The sequence below is a fragment of the Salvia splendens genome, chromosome 6 (genome assembly GCF_004379255.2).
Source record: "Salvia splendens isolate huo1 chromosome 6, SspV2, whole genome shotgun sequence".
In the NCBI taxonomy this organism is placed as follows: Eukaryota; Viridiplantae; Streptophyta; class Magnoliopsida; order Lamiales; family Lamiaceae; genus Salvia; species Salvia splendens.
In genome coordinates, this window is record NC_056037.1 from 16,978,502 (window position 1) to 17,004,282 (window position 25,781).

A 25,781-nucleotide genomic window follows, 5' to 3' on the forward strand; every position below is an offset into this window, starting at 1 on the left:
TTTTTTTGTGTTCGTCTAGTTTATATTTGTGATTAAGTGTGTTTATTTTCCAACAACTGATATCAAGAGCATAGAGTTAGGATACAAATATCACGATGAGGATCGATGAGGAGATTGTTGTGGAGAAGTTCAATGAATTTGATTTTGAATTTTGAAAGACGCCGATAGAGGATTACCTGTATGGTAAAGACCTGTATCGGCCCTTCAAATCCAAACCTGAAATGATGGAGCATGTCGAGTGGGAGCTGCTGGACAGACTAACTATGAGTGTGATCGGCTGTTGTTGCCCAAGGATGTGGTTTTCACATGACTACAACAATGTCAAAGAAGGAGATGATGAAGATCTGGGAGGAGATAGTATCAGGAACCATCAACGACGAACAAGGTACATCTAATAAGACGATTGTTTAATTTTAGAATGCAAGAGGGAAAACTGGTGCAACATCTCAACAAGTTCAATATGATTACCGTGGAATTGAACTAGGTTGATATAAAATTTGTTGATGAAATTCGTGCAATAATTTTTCTATCTTCCATGCTAGAAAGTTGGGCCAACATAGTGACAGCTATTGGCGTCGCAAAGGAAAAACTGATGTTTGGCAAAGTAAGGGATCTAATGATGATTGGTGAAGAAATTCATCGGAAAGAATCACGATCTTCTTCTTTAGGGTCAGTACGAAGTACAAAACATAGAGGCAAATAGAAGGAAATACAGAAACGTGGAATAGTTGGTATTGGCTTTTGGAGTATCATTCCATTCATGTAACAATGTTTAAATAATGAAAGACTACGTTTCTAGAGATTTTGGGAAGGTATATCGCAGAAAAGAAAACGTAATAGTAGTGACATCTAGTGGATCCGTGATAAAACTTAATGGAGTCGAACATATTCTAGTATCACAGTCAAACATACCCAAATGACATTTTCGGATTTTCCAACAATTTATTATATGTATTTCTTAATTTCTATACCCAAATGACATCTAGTATTAGTAATTGCATTTATCGGTTTAGTAAGAGTGTTGCATCTACAATAACAATGTCCACCATGGCCAACCAAATCATGACATGAATTTTATTGATAATTCAATTGAATTTCCAACAAATCTATATTACAAGAAAAAATTACAAAGAAAGAACGTTATTTGGTTTACAAAATTCGAAAAAGAATGATGTTGCGTTGGTGATGTTAAAAGCAATAGAGGACAAAATGATTGGAATTTAGGAATCCTATGGTGTTAAAATTAACACTCCTGGCGCACGTTAGAGGCCACCGCCCTTGCCCAAAACTTGATCTGCGCCTTCATCTCATCCGGCGCTCTCTTCCCGCCCCACCGCGGCACCGGCGGAGCTCTTCGATCAACCACATTAAACTCTTTCTCTATCAATCCCAAATCCTTAAAACCTTGCTGCACCTCTTCAATTTCCAAACAATTTAGACTCGGGCTTGCCTGCAAATTCAATCCAAGACATAAGCACTTTTAATTGATCACGAGTTTTAATGTACAATTAATAAAATAAAAAAATATTTAAAGTAGTTAATGAAAAATATATGTCAGAGTTTTCAAAATTAGAAAGCGTAATAACAAAAAGTGCTAATTAAGAGAGATGTTGATACCTTATTAGAAGGAATTTGTGAAGGAGGAGGAAAGCGAGTGTTGAGAGAAGCTTGTCTAATCAATTTTCCCATGGAAAATTCGACTTCTTCTTCTTCATTGTCCCGGCTCTCTAAGCTCGTTGGAAGGGAGGGGGCGCGGGCCAAGCCTCTCCTCTTCTTCGACGAGCTTTTTCTATTCGAACTCCTTCGTGATTCTAATTTCTTGATGGTTTCATAAGCCTCCTCGTACGATTTTCCCGACGACGACGAGCATGGATCCGACATGCTTCGAACCATTCTCGATTTTGATCTCGTCTCGAGAAGGTTGCCGAAGAACCAGCACTCCTCTAGATTGTTGGGATCCATTGCCAAAATGTAGCACAAAATTTATTTCTTGTGCTTCTTTGTGTGTACCAATATATATAGTGGCAAGAGGTGCCAAAAAGAAAAGAAAAAGAAAAGAGAAAGAGGAAAAAAGTGTGGTTAATTAATTAGTGTTTTGATTGAGAGAGCATGTGGATGTCAATGTCATGTTAAATTGGTGGACACAATACTATTACTATAAGGTGTGTTTCATGCTATCAGTTATGTGAAGTGTTTCAATCAATAGGTTTTTTTATGACAAAATAATTCAAAAGATTGCCCTGGTTTTTTTTGGGATAATCTTATTTTTGCTTTCTGAATTTTGGCATTTTTGGAGATGTCAATCGAGATTGGCATTTTTTCCTAATTGAGAAAGTAAAAATTGAATTTCCACCCCTTTTTTAGGGAAGTAAATTTTTTTATGAGCAATAACACTTTCTTGAAACATAATGTATCATTTGCCAGCTAATGTACATGTTATTTATTCCAAACTAGAGAGATATAGAATGCAAATTAGAGTCACTTAATCAATTGCTTAACACTATGGTTTTGTGGGTTTAAATTATTACTCCTACTACATTAATATTTCAAGAATATATAGTGGTTAGAGAGTAATACAAGTCATTGCTTAAAAATAGCAATAGTGTAAAAAGACTCGTAACAATAAACTCATCATCATCTAGCTTAATCATAACCACCAATCGGAAGCATTATTTATTTATTTCGATGAATTCTTATTCATTTACTCATCACTTCCACAAAATAAAAAATACGGTAAATAGTAACTTTTTAATTACTACTATTACTATAACATGTTCAAATTTAATACGGAGTATATAGAGAGCGAGTAGGAGTGGATCAATTTTTTTTATTAAAAAAAAACAACTACGAATTTAGTTTATAATAAATTGGAAAACTTATTCCATAATTTGTGTATTCTAATAAATTTATACAACGCATAAAAATAGTAAAGATTCGCAAACAACTAAGGATTATGGGGAAGATTAATTAAAAAATAATAGGCTAGTAAGAGCATCCGCAGCGGTGAGCAGGACGTTGTCCGTCCGTCCGTGCCAGTGGCACGGCACCGCTGTCCGCCGCTGCGTTCTTGTCGCTGGCGCGGCGCTGCTAGATGCATCGAATACGTTCGTGCCAGCGAGCAGCTGACGTGGCGCGTTCTGATTGGCCAACGACATTTCCGTTGAAAATTAATTTTTTTTAAATCGAAAATTATACCAAAAATTTAAAAAAATCCCAAATATCTAGCCGTTTTTACCGTTTTTCTAGATTTTTTTGATTTTTTTATTATCCCCAAAATCATCTATAAATACACACATTCATCATCCATTTTTCACATCAAATCATCTCTCATTCAGATTTTTTCATACAACTTATATCTACATCTTCCTCTCTCACTCAAACTTTCAAATGGATTTCACCCAACTCACTGCGGAAGCGGAGCGCGAAGAACAAGAATACTATGTACAACATCGTGCCGCCTATGAAGCATATGTCGCAGCGAATACCCCCACCCCTCCTCCTCAACCAACTAGATCAACTCGCTGATACATCCATCGTGACCGGGAGGGAGCCAACGAAAGGCTCGTTGCCGACTATTTTTCCGACCAGCCGCGGTTTCCGAAAGATTACTTTCGGCGCCATTTTCGCATGTCAAAACGCTTGTTTGTGCGTATTGTCAACACATTGTCCGCCCGTGTTGAATACTTTCAAACAAGTATAGACGCAGTCGGTCGGCAAAGTCTCTCGGCGTTGCAGAAGTGTACGTTTGCCATCCGACAACTTGCTACTGGGCAAACGGCTGACCTCTTCGACGAGTATTTGCATGTCGGTGAGTCCACTGGAATCCTTTGCCTTGAAATTTTTTGCGAGGGCGTTCGTTCAGCTTTCGGGGATGAATTCCTTCGGGCACCCACCACCTATGATTGCCAACGATTGCTTCGTCTTCACGAAACAGTCCATGGTTTTCCTGGTATGCTTGGCAGCATTGACTGCATGCATTGGAGGTGGAAGAATTGCTGGACTGCTTGGAGGGGGCAACACTTGAGCGGCCACAAAGGCGGCGGCCCAACACTTATCCTTGAAGCGGTCGCCGACTACTGCCTATGGATTTGGCATGCATATTTCGGTGTTGCCGGATCCAACAACGAGTTGAACGTGCTCTATTCTTCACCACTCTTCAATGATGTGTTGAATGGTGTAGCACCGGCGATCGAGTGCACCGTCAACGGAAATACATACCACATGTGTTACTATCTCGCCGATGGTATCTACCCAAGGTGGTCGACTTTCGTGAAGACGCTCAACAACCCGCAAGACCCGAGACGGGTTCTTTTTGCGCAGCGTCAAGAGTTCGCTCGTAAAGACATCGAAAGAGCTTTTGAGATTCTTCAAGCCCGATTCAACATTGTGAAGGCCCCCGTCTCGGCTGTGGTACGTGAAAAAGATCGCCGACATCATGTACACGTGTATTATCTTGCACAACATGATTATAACCGACGAAGGACCGAGGGCGGCTAGCTTTTACGACGAGGATGAAGCCGGAAGCTAAACTGCGAGGTCTCCCCCACGCCGAGGTGTTCATACGACGGTGGGTGAGAGGAACGAAACAAGGCACACAATGCGCGATACCCGAACCCACATTGAGCTACAAGAAGACCTAATCAAACACATTTGGGTGAAATTTGGCCACGAGTAGTTGGACTTTTTAATTTTATGAATTTAATTATGTAATTTTTAATTTTTAGGATTTAAATTATGTAATTTTTAATTTTTAAGACTTTAATTATGAAAATTTTAATTTTTAGGATTTTTATTATGTATTTTTTAATTTTTTTGTAATTTGTAATATTAGTCTGGTTATTTTTAATGCATTTTAATATTGTGGAAATGTTTTTATTTAAATTGAATAATAGAATGGTGGGACCCTTGAGCTTGTCCTTGCGGAAGAGCACGGATGTGAGTGTTGTGCCCTTGCCCAAGAGCAGGGAGCAAAAGTGGGTCCGGGCCCATATCCGTGATCGTTGGCAAGAGCACGGATGTGGATGCTCTAATAAATATGACAGCACAGCCCATGTGCTTGTTATTATATGTGTATATTTCAATTTTGTGACAGCTACAAGATACGATGTATATAAATGTATATTTGGATAATAGTTGGGACAAATCCAATCCAATCCCATGTTTGTCTGACTGTAATTTAATAAAACAATGTTTTTTAACATAGGAAAAAAAAATTTAACATTGAGATGAATAGTTTGTTTAGGTGGATTGCTAAATCCAGAAGTAAGAATTTTGGAATTTTGTGGAATTTAGGATCCATACGGCGTTACATGCGACTTTGTTTGGTATTTGAAAGTGATAAGAGCCACATCTTATTCTCAATTTTATCACTATATAATAGTATATAATATATGTATCACAATCACATGCCTCTATTTTATGTGATCCTACAATCTACATCAGAGTTAATTGGAGTGATATTTTTCAAATATTTTATAAATGTTGATTTAATTAGAGAAGGTCCAGATGTAAGTGTAATGGGTGATGATTTTGATGGTTCTGGTATAGATATTTAACCTAGTATAGTAGTACAGTATTGTGTCTGCTTAATTGGTTGATTAGTGGAGTTTATTTATTTTAGAGTAAAGGCCAAAATAGGTCCTGAACATATGGTCATTTTACGTTTTTGGTCATAAACATGATCTTTTGGATTTTTTGGTCCTGAACATATGAAAATTTGATCATTTTGGTTCTGGACTAACTGTTCCGTTAAAAACTAACGGTCAACGTAAAATGACCATATGTTCAAGACCAATTTTGGCCTTTACTCTTAAATCCTAACTGATTAGTTGAAGTAATGTATGTATTTTGGCATAAATGTAGAGTGGAATCATGATGTAAAAGCTTTATTTGGCATCAATGGATTTAGTAATGTTTGAATTTCTTGGCAGTAAGGTATGTATTTTGAATGCGGAGTGAAGTAATGTATGGATTTTTTAACGGAACAATTAGTCTAGGACCAAATTGATCAAATTTTCGTATGTTCAGGACCAAAAAATCCAAAATATAATGTTTAGGACAAAAAACGTAAAATGGCTATATGTGGAGGATCAATTTTGGCCTTTACTCTTTATTTTATAAATAAAAAGTACTGTTTGGCTTTTAATTAGCTGTCATACCGTCATTTGGTTTCATATAATCATCAAATCTGTGGCGTGTCAAAAGTTCCAAATGTTACTATTGTATACTTTATTTTATAGCATTTAAATCTGGATTACAGAATAATAAAATCTGGAATACGGTTGAAAATTAGATGATGGGAGTTGAGTTATTATTCGGGTGATTTGGATAACAATTCAATCTAATAAACTCAAATTCGAATCGAATTTATTAAGAAAATTCAAAATCCAAACATGAATGTGACATGCTATCTTCGAACTCAAATTTATTAACGTTACAAGATAATAGGGGTTGACACAAGCTTTACACGTCCGGAAAACAACTTGATAGGGATCCATACTTAATTTATATAATTAAAACCTGATATTACATTATTTGAAATAGATATTGAATGATTAAATCTAATTTTTAAACTTGATTTACATGAACTAAGAGAATAAAATTAATTTATACACATATATAGGAGAATATTAGGATGCCATCATATTTGAAGTGACAACATGTTTTAAAAATAAAAATAAAAAATGAAAAGCTCAATCACCAACCGCAATGAGCAACAAGTTTCAGTCCAACAAAAAAATGAACAATAAAAACACCAAACAAGATCAAACGCCAAGCCAAAAAACAAAGAAACAAAATAAACGACCACCAATACCCCAACCAACACAACTCCCCCCAACAAAGAAAGCAACAACGAGGCAAAAGCAACACCACTACCAAAAGCCTAGAACTATCCCAACCGTAAGCAAAAAGAGGCGAGATGAAGTTCACCTTTGTAACATTTGACAAGTGGTATTGATTCTTTGATAACTTCCAGTCCATCTTCTAGCTTTGACTAGCTCGTCACACATTTCTCCGGTAGGAAAGGAAAGTTCGGGCACCACCCTTTAATCCATGAGCCGAGTCACCACAAAATGAGTCTTTTTTCAACATCCCAATTTGGTTCAAAGTTTTGGAAAACCACTTTGTTTCTAATCTACCATATGGACCACGAAATCACATAGAAAAAGGATGTCCACATCTTCTTATCAAACTTGTAGAAAGGTGCATCCATCCAAGTGAGAAAGCACAAGATCGGGTCTTCGGGCAAGCTAAAGGCGATATTCCATTGGTTACAGCAAAAATACCACAGGCTGCTAGAGTACCTACACCCAAACATGATGTGATTGATAGTCTCTCGCTCCTCCTTGTAAAAAAACACACCGATCATCTGCAACTCTGGAACTCCGAATCTTATTCCATGCCCTTAGATTTATAAGATGAACGCCTAGGATTGAATTAATGAAATAGGGTTTGGATTGCAGCCTTACGCCTAGGATATTGCAGTATTTTAATCAATTACCAAAAATTTAAATCAGTAACGGATTTTGTAATATGTAAACTGCAAATGCTACTTGATAATACTACATTATTCATAGAGTAACACTGCAATCTGATATGGTAAAAAATTATTACGAATTATGTAGAAGCGTAATATTGCAATATTCATAGAGTGACACTGCAATATGGTAACATATTGAAAATAGAGAATATCGATTTTCCCCTTTAGCGTTTTTTTATATTCCAATTTAATTAAAATAGACTACCACATGACAGCTTGATAATCACACGATCTTCAGACCTAAGGGCCTAAAATAGTGGTATGGTGTTACAATAAAGATTAAGGAGGGTTGTCATATTAAGATAAATAGGGAGTACTAAACATTATACTCCCTCCAAAGTCAACTAAATTGGGTTACTTCTTTTGGACGTCGAGATTAAGAAATTGTGTTGAATGAGTTAAATGAAAATAAAATAAAATATGAGAGCGGTAAAAAGCAGGAGAGATACATACGAGAGAGTAAAGTATGAGTGATTAAATTTTATGTTTTTCTTGTTAAAAAATGAAATTACTCAACTTTGTTGAGACGCCCCAAAAAAGAATACGACTCAACTTAATTGGAACGGAGAAATATTATATTATCTTTTAGTGGATCACCCAAACTAACATAATCCAATTCAAATCCAACTCAATCCAAAAATAATCGGTTTGCTAATATGTCGTTTGTTCGTGTTCAGGTCAAATTTTTATATCATGTCAAAATTGACTATCCTAAATAGAAATTTAGGGTGTGCAGTACATCCTGATATAGGTAAGTTTTTGCTAAAAGAATAATTCAAATACTAATTACACAACCATAAATATTACGACTAGTAAAAATTACTAGAAAACAAAAGGTAAAAACTAGAGTAAAATTAAACACAAAACACGAATAAGAATTCCAATCAAACGACACTTGGGTGCATAAACATGTGCACTTTACAGTAGTCAGTGAATTATCCATATCCATTTCCATATCCATATCCATATCCATATCCATATATCCATATCATATCCATATCATATCCATTTTCATTTCTATTTTCTTTTTCTTGAAAGGGAATTCATTCTCTACATGATTTGAAGCTAAAAACAAATACTACTACTACTATTTACTAAACAACACTATTTTGAAAATCATTGTTAGAACTCTATTTCTCACAAACTTTTTTGCAATTGTCCGAGTTTAGTTAAGCATACGTGCAAGATATGTCTTGTGTAAGCACATGATTAACGTGTGTGAGAGAACTTGTATAATAAAGTAAAGTGAAATGAAACTTCTTACTCAATTTTTTAGATTGGTTTTTGTCAATTTATGAAATAGATTTGTTAGCTAGGTTCATCCGAACTCATCTATTATGACTATTTTCATTTTAGTTATGTTCATATAAAAAATTAAATGTCTATTCTTAAGTGGATCAATCGGTGGAGTTTAATTGTTTCATATTGTTTAAAAGGGTCCTTGGCATTATTCTAATCCCATACTAGACATCTTGAGAAGTTCATGATTGTTGTGAACTTGATGAATTAGTCTTTTTTGCCTTTTACTTCTAGTTTCATGTTTAAATATGTGTACATGGTTGTATGATCATATGTTAACTGTAGTTTAAAATAATAATAATGTGACGCCCCGGAATTTCGTTCCTTTCTTTCGAGATAAAACGAATTTATTAGCTTAATTAATTTTCGTCTAGAAGGCGTGTGGACGTAGAATTTCCGTTGTAATTTCCGACTTTAGAATAAACTAAGTATTGTTGTTGGGAGAAACAAAGTGCAAAGAAATTATTTCAAGGAAAAAAGTAAATGAGATAGAGAAATGTGGTTATACTTTGAGGAAAATCAAGAAGTATCATTGCAAGGAAATAAGGATGTTATAGTACATGCTTACATAAGAAGATTCCCTACAAACATTACACTCTAGTCTACTCTTAAAGAGGCTACACTACACTAGGAAAAAAAACACGAAGAAGAGAAACACTAGCTACATTTCTGCAGTACAAGGACCCAAATCAAGGCTGTAAGATTCAGCCAAACTGTTCTATTTCAACTTTCAACATCTGAGAATCAAAACAAAACTGCTACAAGTAGGGAGGGTCAACCACAAGCTCAAAATAGAAGGGTAGAGTTCCCCTTTATCGAGGCTCAAGGAGCCAGCCAAGAGAGGGAATCTATTTCCCTAGAATTTCAACAAATAGGTAACAACATTTGGATTAACACATAGTAGAGGTAGAGCTGGCAGCCCCGAAATAGGAGGCTTTGTCCCCAAGTTTCAGGCACAAGCTGCCAATAGTGAGAGCTATATAAGGAGCCACAACCCTCCTCTTCTCCCCCACTTTTCGATCACCATAAGCTTCACAATATATCATAGAAGAGAGCAGCAAGGGGGTGGAGCAAAGAGTGAGGGCGGGCAAGGATCAGTCCACAAACAAGAGGAAATCACCAAAGCTGAGGTAATTCCCTCATCACCACACTACCCTTGCATAATGTGTAGAATAGGCATAGTCCAAGAACTTAGTAAATTAAGTGCTTTTCAAAGATAAGTAGCAGGCTGAGTGTTCAATGAGTGTTCAAGAACATGGAATCATAGGATTTTGCCACCAGACCTTAGCATAATTTCTGCCCAGAATCACAACATAAAGCTTCTCCCACAAACCCAATAAATGGACACAGTAATCAAACTCTCACAAGATCAAAGCTTGAACATCACTGATAAGGCTCATCTGTTTTGGATCTAAATTCTGTGTTTTCTATGGTGCTAACGTGTAATTGTAAGTCCAGATGCTTAAATTATCTATCGGACCTAGGAACGTGTATCAATTACCAGGGCAGAGGAAAAAGGAGCAAAAAAGAGTGAAGAAAAGGAGCGAAATCCTCAGGGGCACAAACGTCAAATCGCAAAGACCGTTGCCCTAGGGATTGGAGTCACGCCTATAAATACGAGGAAAAATATTGAAGTCGCAAGCTCTCTTTTTAGTTAGAAAATTCCTTAGCCGTTTCGGCTCTCTCTTCATCTTCGCTCACTTAGCTCACGCATTTGGTTTCATAGGCGATTCGGGGTAGTGTAGCGTGGTGTGCTTGCTCAGTTGGAAGTGTAACCCCGTCCTGATAAGGGCGAAGAAACAATTTTAATTTTCTACACGTACTTATTCTCACCGACTTCCTTGCCGGAAGTTCGGCTACTGTTTTGAGGCTACATTTGCAGTTTGATGCTTAATCTAGTTTCTATTTTCTGTTTCCGCTCTGATTCTGATGCTTTACTGTTTATTTACTGATCTGGATGCTTTTCGCAACTGTTGATTGTTTGAAGTTGAGTCGGAGTTGAATCGGGAGTTGTAGGTTATGGATCTGAGTTTTGTTGGTGTTGAATCTGATGGATCTAGTGTAGATTTCTTTTTTTAATGTTTAAATCTGAGTACGTACTTTTGGATCTGCATGGAATTGTCTGTTATTGTTGATTTGTTTGACCTGGTAGATTAGATCTGGTGATATTTAACTTAATCGTTTTGTTTAACGTTCGATTTGAAGTATGCTATGTTTCTATGCTCTGTTTCATTTTAGTTCATGTTTGTTTGATGAAGAAGATGATGATAATTGGTAGTTAGAATCAAATCCGCCGTTTGTTTGTTAGTTGCAATTTTTTTTGTCGGTAGCTATTTAGGAAAATCTGTTCTGTTACTTTTTTTCTTATGCTTTGTTGTCTAGCTGTTTTAGGAAACTTATGTTGCTTGACCCAGGAAATTTGGTGAATGATTTAAAGTTAATTTTCAGTTTCAAATCATGATTGCAATTACATTTGAAGCACCTTCAGTTCCCTGGATCCCGTAGATAGAATAGATTAGTTTTAATGTCCAAAGTCTAGAAGTTAAAACTCAACTCTTGTTGCGTGGCAGCAGCCAAATCCTCCCAAGTTCTCTTAATGCATTCCAAACCTTTCCGTCCTCGTGGATTCGATCCCGACTTCCCTATACTAGCCAATAGTATAGAGGGGGTTGAGGTTTTGAAGCGGGATTGTTGTGACAACGACTGAATTCTGAGAGTTCATGATCTCCTAGACCTCGTGCTCTAGTGAATCCTCTGGATCTAAGAGTTTACTTTTACACTGAGCAACGATCATGCACCTTCAATCACCAATAGTCATGAATCGATTTTACATAGCTTTGCCAAATAAACCCACGAATTGAGCTAAGCAATAGAATGCAGAAAACTTAGCTTAGAGAGAGATTGTCCGGCGGTGGCGCGACGGGAGGTGGAGAGTTCCTCCGTGACGTCGATGGAAGGCGACGAGTAGCAGCGGAGTTTTGCCGCAGGCGATGCTGCAACTCGACGGAGAGCTGGACGGCGAGACGGGCAGCGATCTGCGAGCCGGCAGAGACCGAGAAAGAGGCTGCCTCGCACGATAACACCTCCAACCCCGGAATACAACCACGGCGGTGACCGTTTCCTCCGGAGACGGCGACGATTTGGCCGAGAGAGAGAGGAACAGGAATGGTTGAGGCGCCGCTGCTTCTCCGATTTCCAACTTAGGAATTTTGAAAATTTGGGGAAAATATATATAAAGTAAACTTAAGGAAGAATGAGAAGAAATCGGAGGTGAGAAGGGGAGGTGAAGCCGGCGATGCTCCGGCATCGCAGTAGAGTCCACCTTATTATTTAATTTGGGCTACTCTAATTTGTTGGACTCTAGTAAATTGAGTGAATTGAAATGGACTCAATGGAATTTGAGAAATAGTGGCCGATCTTTACATAGTGAGCCAAGATCTTTTTACTTGTTGGACCACTTTAATTACATAGACTTGTTTGGGCCGAAATGGTTTTAAGGAAATGGACTACTTTGTTAGTTAATTAAAGTTGGGACATTTTAATCAGTGGACCAATTTTGGTAAAGAAATAAGTTGAGAATTAAATTGTTGGACTATGTTGAGATGAGATTAATTTTAAGGGTTGAGTTTGAGCTCAATTAATTAATTCCCGAATAAGTTACTAAGTTTCCAAAGATGGAAAAAATGTTAAAGTAAGAAGCGAATGGGCTGACCGGCGTCACCCCGCGACGTCATGGGCGCCCTTAAGAAGAATTCAAAGAAAGGAAATAGAAGGGATCTTTCAAGAATCCATAGTTTATTTAAATAAGAGCACAAATAATTGTGTTAGAGAAAATAGAATTTTCCGGAATTAGTAAAGTGAATAATTAAACTCTGCAGAGCAGTGAGGCCCGAGGTAGGATTAAGAAAATATATCCCACCTAATATCCTAGTTGGAAAATATGAACATAAATAAATAAAATAAAATAAAAAACTAAAGAATTCCAAATCGTTAAAAGAAATTCATTGTTTGATTATTTGAAGTTCGAATATTATTTTATAGTACTTTTATAGACTTGATGGTATTGTGTTGTTGGATTCATATATTGTTATTTTGTGTTGATGATAATATGCATAGAAGTGAAAATATTGTGACATGAGGTTGATAATGTTGCACCGTTGGGTTGATGATATTGTGACATAGAGTTGATGTTGTTGCAATGTTAGATTGATGATATTGTGACATAGGGTTGACGATAATGGTTTGTTCTGGTGATGATATTGCGATGTTATTTGAGGATGTTGTGTTGTTTTGTTAATGATACTGCAATAACGTGTTGATAATATTGTGTTATTATGTCGATTATATTGTGATAGAGGGTTGATGATATTGTGATCTTATATTGATGATATTATGACATATGGGGTGATAATATTGTGTAGTTGTGTTGATGGTATATTGCATTGTTATGTCGACGATATTGTTACATATAACAAATGATATAGTGATGTTGTGGTGATGATATTATGTTGCTTTGTTAATGATATTGTGAAAAATATATTGTAAAATTTTTTCAAGTAAATATATACAATTAGGACAATCCTCGTAAAATTGAAGTTAATTTGATTATGTGATGTGGAGAAATAATTTAAATTGAGAGAGTCGTATACTTGAGATAATTTTAGGAGAGAAAAATTAGTTAGCTTTAATTTATTATAATATAATTAACTGCCTAACATTGTTTTTATCTGAACAAAACGCCCTCATAATAATATTGACATTCAAAACCATTAATTTTCAAATGAGATAAATTAGTAGTTGTGTTTTCAAGGGAATATTTTTAACATAATGCAACACTATATTTATAAATCATTTTTAACGATAATATCGATCGTTTAGATGTACTTAGCAAACTTTTATAACATAAAGAATTAAAATTATACCTATTTGTAGTGTAGGTTAAGTTGCGTGTCAAATTACGTCAATCATGCTATGATATTCCAAGTGTGAAATATTGAAATAAGAAGAGGCATAACAATCAACAAATGTATCTCAAGGAATAAAACTGAATCTCAACATAAGCATTATTCATATGACAACTCTCACCAATACCACAAGTTGATTGGCAAGGTTGGTGTATGTGTGTGGAAACATCCCATGTGCCCCCAATAATCAACTTTTTTTTTATTTATGTACCAACTCAATTTTAAATGCTCAAAAACAAAAATAGAAAAGAACTATACCATACCATACTTATAAAACAAAACATAAGAATGCATTATGAATTTAAGAATATGCTACAGCTACAAAAATAATAATTCAAAAGAAGGTACTATAAGCTAATAATGCATTATATTGTAATTGGCTCACAAATAACAATATACTAAATTTTAAAGAACAATTCTCTGATATATGCAAGGTGGACTAAAAATTAGAATTTATTAACAGTTGAACATTTATAGAATTCAACCAAGACTTCTTCCACTGGATATATTAGTAAAAGTTTTCTGCTATGTTCTTCTTAAGATTTTCGTCAATAATCAAAATTCAAGAACTCGGATCATATTACTTGATTTCATTAGTCAGATTTCGATCAAAGTGACTTCTTTCCATTTATGGAAATTTAGAAGTTTTATTATTTTAAAAAAATGTTTGTTGTATTTCTTGAATTTTATTTAAAAAAGAACTTTTTTTTTATCTTTTTATTGTAAATTTTATGTTTTATTATTAAAAAAATCATTTTATCGTATCGAGTTTTATTATAAAAAAAAACTTTTATTATAAGCCTCTTATTTGGATGCGATCTTTCTACTCCAAAGAAATGAGAATACATAACACACACATAAACTACATGAACCCAATATAAACAAATAATGTAACACATGTACAATCACAACTGTTGATTTGTGGTTGTGCAAATGTTACATTTATTTCTTCATCTCAAATTCATGGATTTTATGTGTTTGTGAATACAGAATTCTCAACGAAAGCTCCAGATAAAAATAGCAATGCCTTGGATAGGGAAAACGTAGCTTCATTTCAAGTAAATAAATCAATAATTTGAACTGTGTAAGCAATATAGTTCAGAACACAAAATTTGAGCGTTGCGTTTACAGACGAACGTCGTTTCCACCACAATTATATATCCCGCAAGTGTGTCAAAATTTGCAGAAGCAACAACTGATGAAGCTATAATATGAAGATGTTAATGTGAACCCTTGCTAGCTACCAACCACTCGATAAGAAAACAAAGGCATAATTTCTCATATTTACAGTGAAAAGAAACATCAGTACCTGTGTCTAAATTAGCCAGCACTCCATCCTTGAAAACAAATCTACAATCGATCCCTTTAGAAATCTTCTCCTCCTCCCTGCTCGTGCCATTGCACGTTGCGTGACTGTTATTACAATCCACCATCAAGAGTTTGTCTGACTTGTTGAGATCTGGTATGCCTTCAGCCTGCGATGTCCGGCACATAGATTGTTTTCTACATTCTTTGCCATTCAAGCCACAAGAGATTTCACCTTGGCTTAATATTTTGCTTAGCGATAAATGAAGATTTGCAGATAAAGAGGCAACAAAATCGTGAACATCCTCTACGGTTGATTGACTTCCTCTACTTTTCCACTCGACATTGATAACCCTCAGTAGTAAGTTACTTAGGGTGGCAAAGCACTCCAGACAGCACTGGTAAAAGCATATAGCAACCGAACCACTTCCAGAACTTCTAGGCACTGGTGAATGGTTATCGTTGATATTACTTTGACCTAAGTTTTCACTGGTATCTCTGGACAGAATGCAATTATCATTTGGGAGGCAATTCGGCTGGTTGCCAATTCCTGCAAGAGTAGAATGCTTATCGCCTAAAACGGAGGGACCAGCTTGAAATTCTGAACTAATCTCCATGAAACCATTGGAAGGTTTGATAGATGGAACGTGCTCTAGTTCTGCATGATCATCTCCAGCAATTTCTGTCTTAGAAGACTCTGAATTAACTCCATTCGGTGCTAAGACTTCTGCCTTAGAAGACTGTAAGTTAACTTCGGTTGGCTCTAAGATGTGTTCATGAGAGCAAGTATTATCTGTGGCAACTATAGGGGAAGGCTCTTGAGCAGTGACAGCGACTCCGTCACCTGCATCTGCACATTCATTGCCAAAATCAGTTGGACTACAATGTCCAGTGTCTGTGGGACTAACTTCCTGGGAGCCTTCCTCGAACACTTCTGAACTGTGTGCATTATTTGCTTTCAGATCACCTATCTTGCAGCCGTCACCTTCAGATGGTCCCACAAAAACTTTGGCATTTGCCTCCTGAATATGAGCATCAACCTCTAGACTGAAAGTAATTCTTATTTTAGTGAAGATAAAGAGTAAAATGAGACACTAGGGATAATTGCAAAAGCAGTAAACGAAAGGGGAATACCTATGTAATGCGTTTGCCCAACTGCAAACCATGTCCTCAAGATAAGCCACTTGTGATAGAAGACGAATGAACTGGGTTCTGTCTTTCCCAGCTTGAATTTTGTCATCAATTATTCGAACTAGAGCTTCCAAAACCTTTCGAACCTCAGAGAAAACTTCCCTTAGTGATTTGTATTCACCTCTATATGCTGATAACCCTACAGCAACTAGTCCTCGAACTAAACTAAACTCTTTGCTCCTAATATTACTAGAACTAGAAGCAGCAGCGACATCCTCCGTGAAGTTGACAGGACGAACAATACAGGTGTTGAAGGGCCAGCCTTTCCAGGGTCCAATGGCATTGGCAAAAGGACCTTCTTTCAACTTGGATGTATACCAGCAAAGTTCAGCAAAATGAGGATAATAGAGAATCTGATAGCCGAATGTTGATATTGCCAAATGCAAGCTTGATTTTCCTTTCAAAGTTTTATTTGTCAAACCACCTGGAAAGGAGGAACTCACATGGCATGGTTTGCTATGACGAACTTGACCAGTACCACCATCAGTTATCTTATGATAAGCTTCCACATCAACTGAATTCATGTGTATATGATTTTCACCATGATGTGATTGAATAAAATACTGTGCCAAATCCTTGGTCAACTCAGCGGCAAATAAGCTAATCACCTTATCATGGTCAAATTTCCCATCAAGCTGCACAGAGAACTGTGGCACCTTATGCCCCAATGGACTCGATTGGATGCAATTCAATATCTCATTCCCAAAGAAATGCCTTATTCTATCAGGAAGCAAAGAAAATGGTACTTCTGCTGTAGCCTGTTTAATGAGAAATAGCAATAAGCATTTCCAAAAGAATGTAGCATCTTCTATAAGAGATAGATAGAGGAAGGAAGTAAAAAAGATTCTTGCCAAAAATCCAACTTATAGTGTCATACTTTATTACATCGTGTCCAAATTGTCCAGTCCAGACTACCATGCCCTCAAAAAATATGTTTGTGCTTTTATAAGAGAAGAATGAAAGAAATAGAACTTTCTGTAAATGCTGATCAAGTTCAGGAAGGCCCAATAAGAGTAGTATGCATGTGTGTCTAGTGTCTACATATATATACAATCATTAGCTCTCTGGGACTAGATGCACAAACCCTTGATATTGTAAAAGGATCACACTGAACAGGCATTGGTAGTTTGATATTAAAATTAGATGAAAAGCAACTAGTCGCAACTTTAAAAATATAATCAGATGATGCCAACTTACGAGTATTATCAAGGAGCTATTTACGCGTATAGACTCCACTTGCTCGACGAAAGAGGTCCAAAGGTATGAGGCCTTCCTCGCAGCAGTTTGAGACTCGATACCCTCTGGATGAGCACTTGGGCAGAATTCATATTCCATGCCATTGCCAACCTCAGATGTTTCACGCTCATCTTCAGAAGCTTCATGACTTGTCTCAATACCCCACAAATCGATCATTGGCATATAAAGCATGCTAACATGTGCCCCGGTAGATCTCACTGCAACATGTAATATTCATCATCCAGTGCACAAAGAGAAACATAGTAAAAGATTAATTACAATAATGACGAATATATTAGTTTTATAGGCATTTAAGCAATTAGATAGAACTTTGAGGCTAAAGCTGCAGATAATAGTCTTCAGATGGATTGAACTACTAGCCAAAATTTGGCGACCAACCTCAGCAGAAAAACAAGTAATTATAGCATATTCTCATAAATCACTTAATTCCATCCCTCCCAAACATGTTGCTCCAAACCATTTTCCATATATCCAAATGCATACATATAGCTGATGTCAATGCTACAAACTGGCATACAAACAATATTTGTATTCAAAATTCCATTAGAATCATGTTAATGAAGCATAAGAAGAACTAAAGCAAATACAATCTACAAGCAAAACGAAATTAAATACTTATTAATTACTAAAACTAAAAAACAAGGCACCGTGCATCAAAAGACAATATAAGGCAACTGCTGTAGACTTTAACAGGGGACTCTATCTCTCAAGGAACTAAAATCAACCTATTGCATTCATCAAATGCTTACAGTGAGGCAGATGAAAATACGTTGACAGATGAAATGAAGAACTCTCTTATATGTTTGTATTCTTATAGAAATATATAGCCAGGCAGATTTATAGACGAACCAAGTTTGAGTCACCAACAATATTAAAAAGAACAAAAATGTTTGTATGTGTAGAAGAAAATAAGAAGGTTAGGATGAGTAATATTTAACAATAAATGATGAGGTTCTTCCCAGACATATTTTATTGTGGGCAATTTTTATGATAATATCACCAAAACTGATTTGAAATCTTGTGCAGAATTTACTAATTGACTATGACATCATCCTCAATGGTAGTAAGTCACTTCAATTACCACAACCACATTTGACCAGGCCCGGCATAACTTAATACACTCATTATAAGCCTTAATGTAAAATCTTGTACTTGAAACTTGTCTGAAACCAAGACAAACATGGCATACATATCAAGATGAATAAAGGTCATGGAAGGTAATTTCTCACTTCTATAGGTATGGCAGAGAAATGTAGGTGTCCCAAAGAATTTTGCAGTTCGGAAATTAAAATTAGCATATATCATAAACGCACTACTTTTTCTCCTGGAAGAGAAAATTAATATCACTTAATGAAAAGGGAGACGTTGACATACTCAGTATATGTGTTAGCCCATGAACCATGTCTCCACGTCCTTCATGTGAGATACTAGCCAAATCAAGTTTCCATACATCAACATTGCCAACAAAACAGTGGAGAAGACATGAAGCAAGATGCCTCTGACCAGAACTAGGATCCCCACAAATCAAAACTTGGAATCCTGATTTACTGGATGGTACACAAGATATATTTTGAGACAAAGCTGTGTGGGCACCCATACACAGAGATTTGGATGGGAACATTTCAGAACGTTCGTCAGTGTTTTCATCATCCCCATTAGAACTGTGTAAGTTGTTCTCTCCAACCAGGTTAGCAAGCAAAAGGTTCTTCTCAATCTCATTTCTAACATCCACATCCTGAAGCAAACCATCAACTTGCAACCACCAATTATGACTCTGCACGTGCCGCTCATCTAAGATTGAAACAATTACATTTTTAATCAATTTGCAAGCCTTTTTAAGGTGAGACGGCAACCAGACACGCTCATCCAGACACAGGCAAACCAGTAGCCTTGTCAGAGGCAGGAGAAGGCATGGAACAAGATGAGATTTAAGAGGTGAAGAAACCACATCATTAAGAGCAAATGCACTTTCTCTTCGAGAACATGGTGGCGATGCACATGAGAGAGCCTTTAACCAATCTTTTTCCTCCACAGTAAAAGTGGGAATAACAGGGCATCTTCTGTCAGAGCTATTAGTTCCAGCTGCAGCTAGAACATTTTGCAATGGGAAGCTCCTTCTTAGACCAAATATAGCTGCTTGAGTACAAAGAGCCTGCAGATCAGCACCAGCAAATCCTACAGTTTGCTTTGCCACCCACTTCAATAAGGATCCAGATATTGGTTTAGGCCACTTCTGTGTGTGCAATGAAAGAATTGCTTCTCTATCCTCAGAAGAAGGCAGCGGAAAATAAATCTCCCGGTCAAATCTCCCAGGCCTTCTTAAAGCTGGATCAACTGAATCAGGACGATTAGTTGCACCAATTACGATAACCGAACCTCGAGATTTCAGGCCATCCATCAAGGCAAGCAATGTGGACACAACTGAATTATGTGTTTGATCTTGCTGCTTAGTACGAGAAGGTGCTAAACCGTCTATCTCATCGAAGAAAATTATAGATGGTTGAGATTTCTCAGCTACTTGAAACAATAGTCGTAGCTGGCGCTCAGCATCACCAACATATTTTCCAAGACAGTCTGCACCTTTGCGTGCAAAGTATGCTATGCGCCTGTCACCCCGGGCACAGCAACCAACTAGTGCACGCACAACTAATGTCTTACCGGTTCCAGGATATCCATGCAACAGAACTCCCCTAGGAGGTGCAAGTCCTAGATTATTAAAAAATTCAGGGTACAAGAGAGGTAAAATAACAACCTCTTTCATGCATTGAATCACATCTTGCAACCCAGCAACAGATTCCCAACCTGCAAATTGTCTGTCTTGTTCAGAGTTTGCACCACCAATATATGTAGGTGCTATTCTCCATAAATCCCTTTGAAGCCTCTTGCTCTCACGCTTCAGGAATTCTTCATCCTCCCCACGGTTCTCTAACCATTTTTCTTCAGCTTCAATATCATTACGGTGTGAATCATTGGCAACCTTCCGCAATTCAAACTTCAGCTTTTTGGCCTTCAGTTTCTTCATTCGCTGAGCATTATGTGCTCCATATGGTTGAAATAGATGGCGATGATCAGTGCAGGCAATGAGAAATTTACGATGATCAAAGATGCAACTTTTGGCCCGTGCGCATGGCTGCAAAAGCACACAAATCAATCTAACAGTCGATACCAAAAAAACATGCAGAAAGAAAATTGATCAAGAAATGAATCCTGAAGTGGTGAAAGAGATGCTAGAACAAAATAGGCTAGCCACTCACTAGGTGGTAAGTTTTGGGACATCTATCAACACGACACCCTATGGTTGCTCCAGGTCTCCTACAGCGGCTGCATTTGAGTACCCTACCTCTGTAAAGTGCAGCTCTCACATTTTTCAAGCATCCAAGTCCAGCAAAATAAACCTGTAAAAAAAGTTATCAGACTAGCAGATTAAAACTTGCTTACAGGAATTAATAAAAAATAAGAACATGTCGTTAAATGTTTCAACATAATGAAATATAGCAGCAAAAACATGTGATGCATAAAAAGAAGCCCACAATATTATTGCACATATGATGAAGGAAATGAAAGAAGATATATTTTGAACTTGCAATGTCAGCGGCTTCAGCATTGGTAGTCGCAGAAGACAAATGATGTAGAGCCTGAAACTTTTTGCAGTTTAATTCACGGATCAAAGATTGTATTTAACCATATAATAAAAACAATAAAGGATGTGCCAAATTTGTCTTGCCTAGTGTCTAGGAAAGCATATTAGCCGTAAGTCAGGCAACCAATATGTTTTACAAAATGAAAACAAACATAGAAAAGCTTAAGAAGTCAGGCAACCAATATGACATAACAATCAAAGGCACGCACTCATTGAAATTTATTCAAGCCAATAAATTGCATATCCCCTGTGAAATGAAAGGCAAGACAATGCCTCGGGAATGTTCCTGGCAATGGCTATTGCCTACTGTCCAAGCGACATACTACAAATTAATGTGCAATTAGATCTCCAATGCATCCAGAACACAAGACACCAGGCATACTAACTGCAATTATAAACAAAAGATAAAAGAAAATCCAAAAAACCAATGATCAGATAAGCAAACAAAAAAAGATAAAAGATAAAAGATAAACCGAAAACCAAGCTTCTATCCAGCTCTCACACGTTCATTCATACTGGTAAGAAAAGGGGAAGCATTCTTTCGTTCCTAATCAACTTTGTGCATTTAAGAATTTTCCATGAGTAGTAAAACAGTATTAATACAAAATAATGACACCAAAATGCATGGCATAAACCAATAGTCTAAACATGCAGTCAATATTCCACTGCCTGTTAAGTGAGATATAAGTTATAACTGAAGTAAATATGTAACTCAGAATGTAAAACACACCTCCGGACTCCATACAGCACATTGCTGATGAACCCAAATTCCTGCTATACCAAACCTATCATTAATAGGACCTAGGAGTTTTCCAAGCCATCCAAATTGATCACCAAATCCATCGCAAACATCATAATTAGGTTCTTCTGATGCAGATGATCCACTGTAGACCTCGTTATCACTGCCAGCACCTTCAAGTAAGAGTATTTTTGGAGGCTTTCCATTCGTCCCACCCCCACATAAACCACAGCGCCTTCCTAGTTTTATTTTAGGTTTTCTGTTGGTAACAGCTGGAGGATTGTATCGGCCTTCTGATTTAATATCAATATCATTTTCAAGAGGCTTTTCAGGATTCTCATCATCCTTTGTTTGGTCAGCAGAGCCACAATCAAACTCGGTAGCATTTACTTGGCCAGGTACAATATCACATGCTAATTTTTCCATCTCCACTTGTTCAACCCTTGTCTCGACGTTCCCATTGCTGTTGCATTCTTCTATTGTCTTCTCTTCAATTACAGTCTCCTCTCCCTGGGCTAACTGTGAAGCCATATTGCAATCTATTTCAATTTCAGTAGTACACTCCAACCTACACTCCAAAGATAACCCTTCAGCCACTTCTGCCTCATTTATCACTTCTAAAATCTTGTCTCTGTTCTTTGGTTTCCCATCCTCCGACTCACTTGATGACCTTTCAGCCCCTTCAGCCTCATTTATCACTTCTAAAATCTTGTCTCTGTTCTTTGGTTTCCCATCCTCCGACTCACCTGATGACCCTTCAGCACCTTCTGCCTTATTTATCACTTCTAAAGTCTTGACTCTGTTCTTTGGCTTCCCATCCTCCGACTCACCTTCCAGATCATCATCCTGGTTGTCATTTTCCAAAACATTTGATGCTTTAATTCTGCCTGGCCTCTTTGATTTAACAACCGTTGATTTCTCACCTACCAAGGGCTCTTTCTTCATTAAAAACTGAGGTTCCTGTTCATCCCGTAACCGATCAAGATCCTGAAACAGCTTTCTTTTACCCTTCAATGACGAATGCCCCCTTCCTCTTCCAGGAGAACATCCACTCTCTTGCCTGGATCTCAACCTTGGCGTCCAACCATCCCTTTCCCCATCACTCGAACTTGAGCATGGCATTTCACATTGCGCCCTATCTACTCTCCTAACTCTCTCAACACTGCTACCCACACCATTATCAACCTTCCTCCGCTTTGTAGGCGGAAGAGGTGATGAATCAAGCAGCACAGGCGCTTTACGAACCCTAGTGCTCCTCCGGAGTTCATGTTCATTCTCTTCATTAATAAACTCACTTGACTCCACCTTATGGACCCCTCTGTGGCTCTTATTATAACCTTTTTCATAAATTGCATCTAATTTCTTGTGCTTCTTCTTCCCCTTATACTTATTCCTAATCTTCTGATCTTTCCTCTTCACAACTGAGTCAAACCGCGATAATCGCATAGCAAAAACCTCCAACACCAAATATATAACAAAAAATCAATACAAATCCGTCGCACACCTCACACGTTTAATTCAACAATTCCTTTCCCCTTTTCTTAAAAAACGAGCTTCAGATAATCTGAAAATAACAAAATCTAAGATAATGAGGCCGATGAGAGACTGACCTTGGATAACGGATCATGCACAATAAACACAACAATCAAAAGGAGCCCTGTATATACATCAGATTTCAGCCGATTTCAATCGCACACACCAAACTTTCTCCGATTGTGACTCCGATTTTCCACTTGTAAAGCAAAATCCACCAAATTAATTTCAATTTTCTTTTCCTCGGCTGCTAATTTGGTTTAGGGCTTTTTGTCTACTGTTTAAGAAGAGACTGCTTTGGGGCGGAGGTATTAAGAAATGAGATTTCGGAATTCACACTGGAAAAACAATATACAAGATACCTGAAAATTTAAAGCACTCGCGTCAGGAGCGCGTCTGTTGCACGAGTCAGTGAGGGGATAGGAGCCGGGCCCACAAGGTTTTTATTGGTAAAAGTGGCTGCTGTGTAGTTGACTAGTTGGGATGTTTGTTGCCACGCGCTGACTTCTGAGAATGGGGTATGTCGCGTAACCTGAATTTCTCAAATATTGTTGATTTTTGCCACCAAAGATTACCGCCAAAATGGAATATATGATTTTATTTGGGAGTTATTGGTACGAGTATCTATAATCTATAACTATATAAAGTGGCAATTGTGGAGATATTAACAGAAATGCCACTGAAAGCAGATTGGGTGGGAAAACAAGAGTCTATTAATTAGTAGTACAATATTCATCATCTCGAGAAATGGATTGACGGCAAATCTGCTGTCATAGAGCAAAAGTGGTCTCTCTCTTCGTGCTCTCCGTGTGTTTGCTCTTCCCAAAAAGAGTTCACTTACCAGAAAAGTTTGGTAGAATTATTTATGAAAATGAACACTTATTAAAACCAAACCTGTCTCCCTCACCCTAAAAAATAATCCGCCGCTGCAGTTCGTCTGCCTCGAGACCTCGCCTCCTCCGCTCTCCTTACTTTCTCCGTCCAGAGGCAGCACGCAGCGCCTGACCGCCTCCATTGATGGCACTCTGTCGCTGCCCCGCGGACTCTGATGCTGCACCGTCGTTGCGTGGGTCACTGCGGCTTGCTGTTGTCAGCGTCATCGTCCGGATCGTCGTGCGGCTGCTCGCCGACAGTCCCACCCAACAAAGCTAAGCATTTTATTTTAAAATCTTGCTTAAAGTTTGACTTTTGAAAATTCAAACATTTGGTTATTGATTTGAAACTTTAGTTTGGAAGATTTAGATGGTATTGTTAGTTGTGTGGGGTTTCCCATGAGTTACATATTTTAACATGCTCATGCTCATAATTTGAAAATAGAGAACTTTTACCTCAATTGAAAAAAAAGTGGAGAACTTTTTTGACTGTGGTTATCTTGATTTGTGCTAAAATTATATGAGCTTGATTGTAAGAGATTGGAGATATAAGGAGATAAATTTGGAATGTAATCTACCTTGAACATGATTCAGACTGATATAGGAAGTGTCGTGCTCCTTCCTCTGCACTCTCTCCTTTTCTTACTGTAGACATTTTTTTTAATTGTGAAATGTGAAATTTGGGATAAAATCTATACATATATAAAAGGGGAGTTTTGGGGTATTTATGGAAATGTCATTTTAGTTGAAATACTATTACAATTTTGTTGATGCATTTCAACATTGTTTTGGATTCTGTCGATGTATGAATATTAAATACAAAACATGAATTCTCATTATTATTGTGCATTATTAAAAACTGAACCCAAACATTTACAAGCGACTCTTAATATTCATTACTGAAACACGTTTACAAATAACAAATAATAAACCCAGCCCTTTCATTTCATTTTCTCCATTAAAAGTGGTAGTCAACCCTAAACATTCCTAAATGATTTTAGTATAAAAGTGAAAAGTTTTTTAGCCCTTACAGAAAAGTTCTTAACAAGTAGTAATTCACTTGCTAGAGAATCCTTCCGAATTCTCTTTTTCTTAGAGCTCTGTTACGGGGAGCACAATAAGAAAGACAACTCCTCAATATTTATAAAAATATAAAATATCATATGGAAACAAAAACACATTAAAAAAGTTTAGAAACGGTTGATTAGTCCCTCCAAGAAGTGAAAAAGTTTTTTTTTTTGTCATAATTGAGGAAGTGAATGGTTTTAAAGGAGGGAAAGTGAAAAGGTTTTTGGAAAACAATTTATAATGAAAGTTTCATTGATCGACTCAGTACATGCGAGGTGATCAGGTGGATGCTCAAAATGGAGAGTTCACGATGTCGAATTTGATAGATTGTGAGGTGAGTGGATTGGTTGTTTGAGGGCATCGTTTGTGGATA

At 37.1% G+C, this 25,781-nt stretch overlaps 2 protein-coding genes across 3 annotated transcripts; both read right to left on the reverse strand.

Moving 5' to 3' along the window:
- Positions 1-1,048: 1,048 nt before the first annotated feature.
- On the reverse strand, positions 1,049-2,000 carry LOC121807225. Its single transcript, XM_042207443.1, has 2 exons — positions 1,618-2,000; positions 1,049-1,450 (listed from the first exon to the last, which is right to left on the reverse strand). The coding sequence occupies exons 1-2, from the start codon at positions 1,960-1,962 to the stop codon at positions 1,244-1,246; spliced, it is 552 nt and encodes a 183-aa protein (XP_042063377.1). The 5' UTR covers positions 1,963-2,000; the 3' UTR covers positions 1,049-1,243.
- A 12,836-nt stretch (positions 2,001-14,836) lies between these two features.
- LOC121807292 lies at positions 14,837-23,794 on the reverse strand. Of its 2 annotated transcripts, XM_042207508.1 has the most exons (7): positions 23,546-23,794; positions 21,927-23,390; positions 20,811-20,951; positions 18,931-20,686; positions 17,497-17,753; positions 16,243-17,057; positions 14,837-16,155 (listed from the first exon to the last, which is right to left on the reverse strand). In XM_042207508.1, the coding sequence occupies exons 2-7, from the start codon at positions 23,379-23,381 to the stop codon at positions 15,024-15,026; spliced, it is 5,556 nt and encodes a 1,851-aa protein (XP_042063442.1). In that variant the 5' UTR covers positions 23,382-23,390; positions 23,546-23,794; the 3' UTR covers positions 14,837-15,023. The 2 variants fall into 2 exon arrangements, with proteins under 2 accessions (XP_042063442.1, XP_042063441.1); XM_042207507.1 differs by having other exon boundaries at positions 21,927-23,794.
- Positions 23,795-25,781: the final 1,987 nt, after the last annotated feature.

Coding starts and splice junctions, on each gene's coding strand:
- LOC121807292 (XM_042207508.1), bottom strand. CDS start 23,381: ATGCGATTATCGCGGTTTGACTCAGTTGTGAAGAGGAAAGATCAGAAG. Junction 17,754..18,930: donor TGGGCTAACACATATACTGA/GTATGTCAACGT, acceptor TACATGTTGCAG/TGAGATCTACCGGGGCACAT. Junction 17,058..17,496: donor ATAGCTCCTTGATAATACTC/GTAAGTTGGCAT, acceptor CTCATTAAACAG/GCTACAGCAGAAGTACCATT.
- LOC121807225 (XM_042207443.1), bottom strand. CDS start 1,962: ATGGATCCCAACAATCTAGAGGAGTGCTGGTTCTTCGGCAACCTTCTC. Junction 1,451..1,617: donor CACAAATTCCTTCTAATAAG/GTATCAACATCT, acceptor TTGAATTTGCAG/GCAAGCCCGAGTCTAAATTG.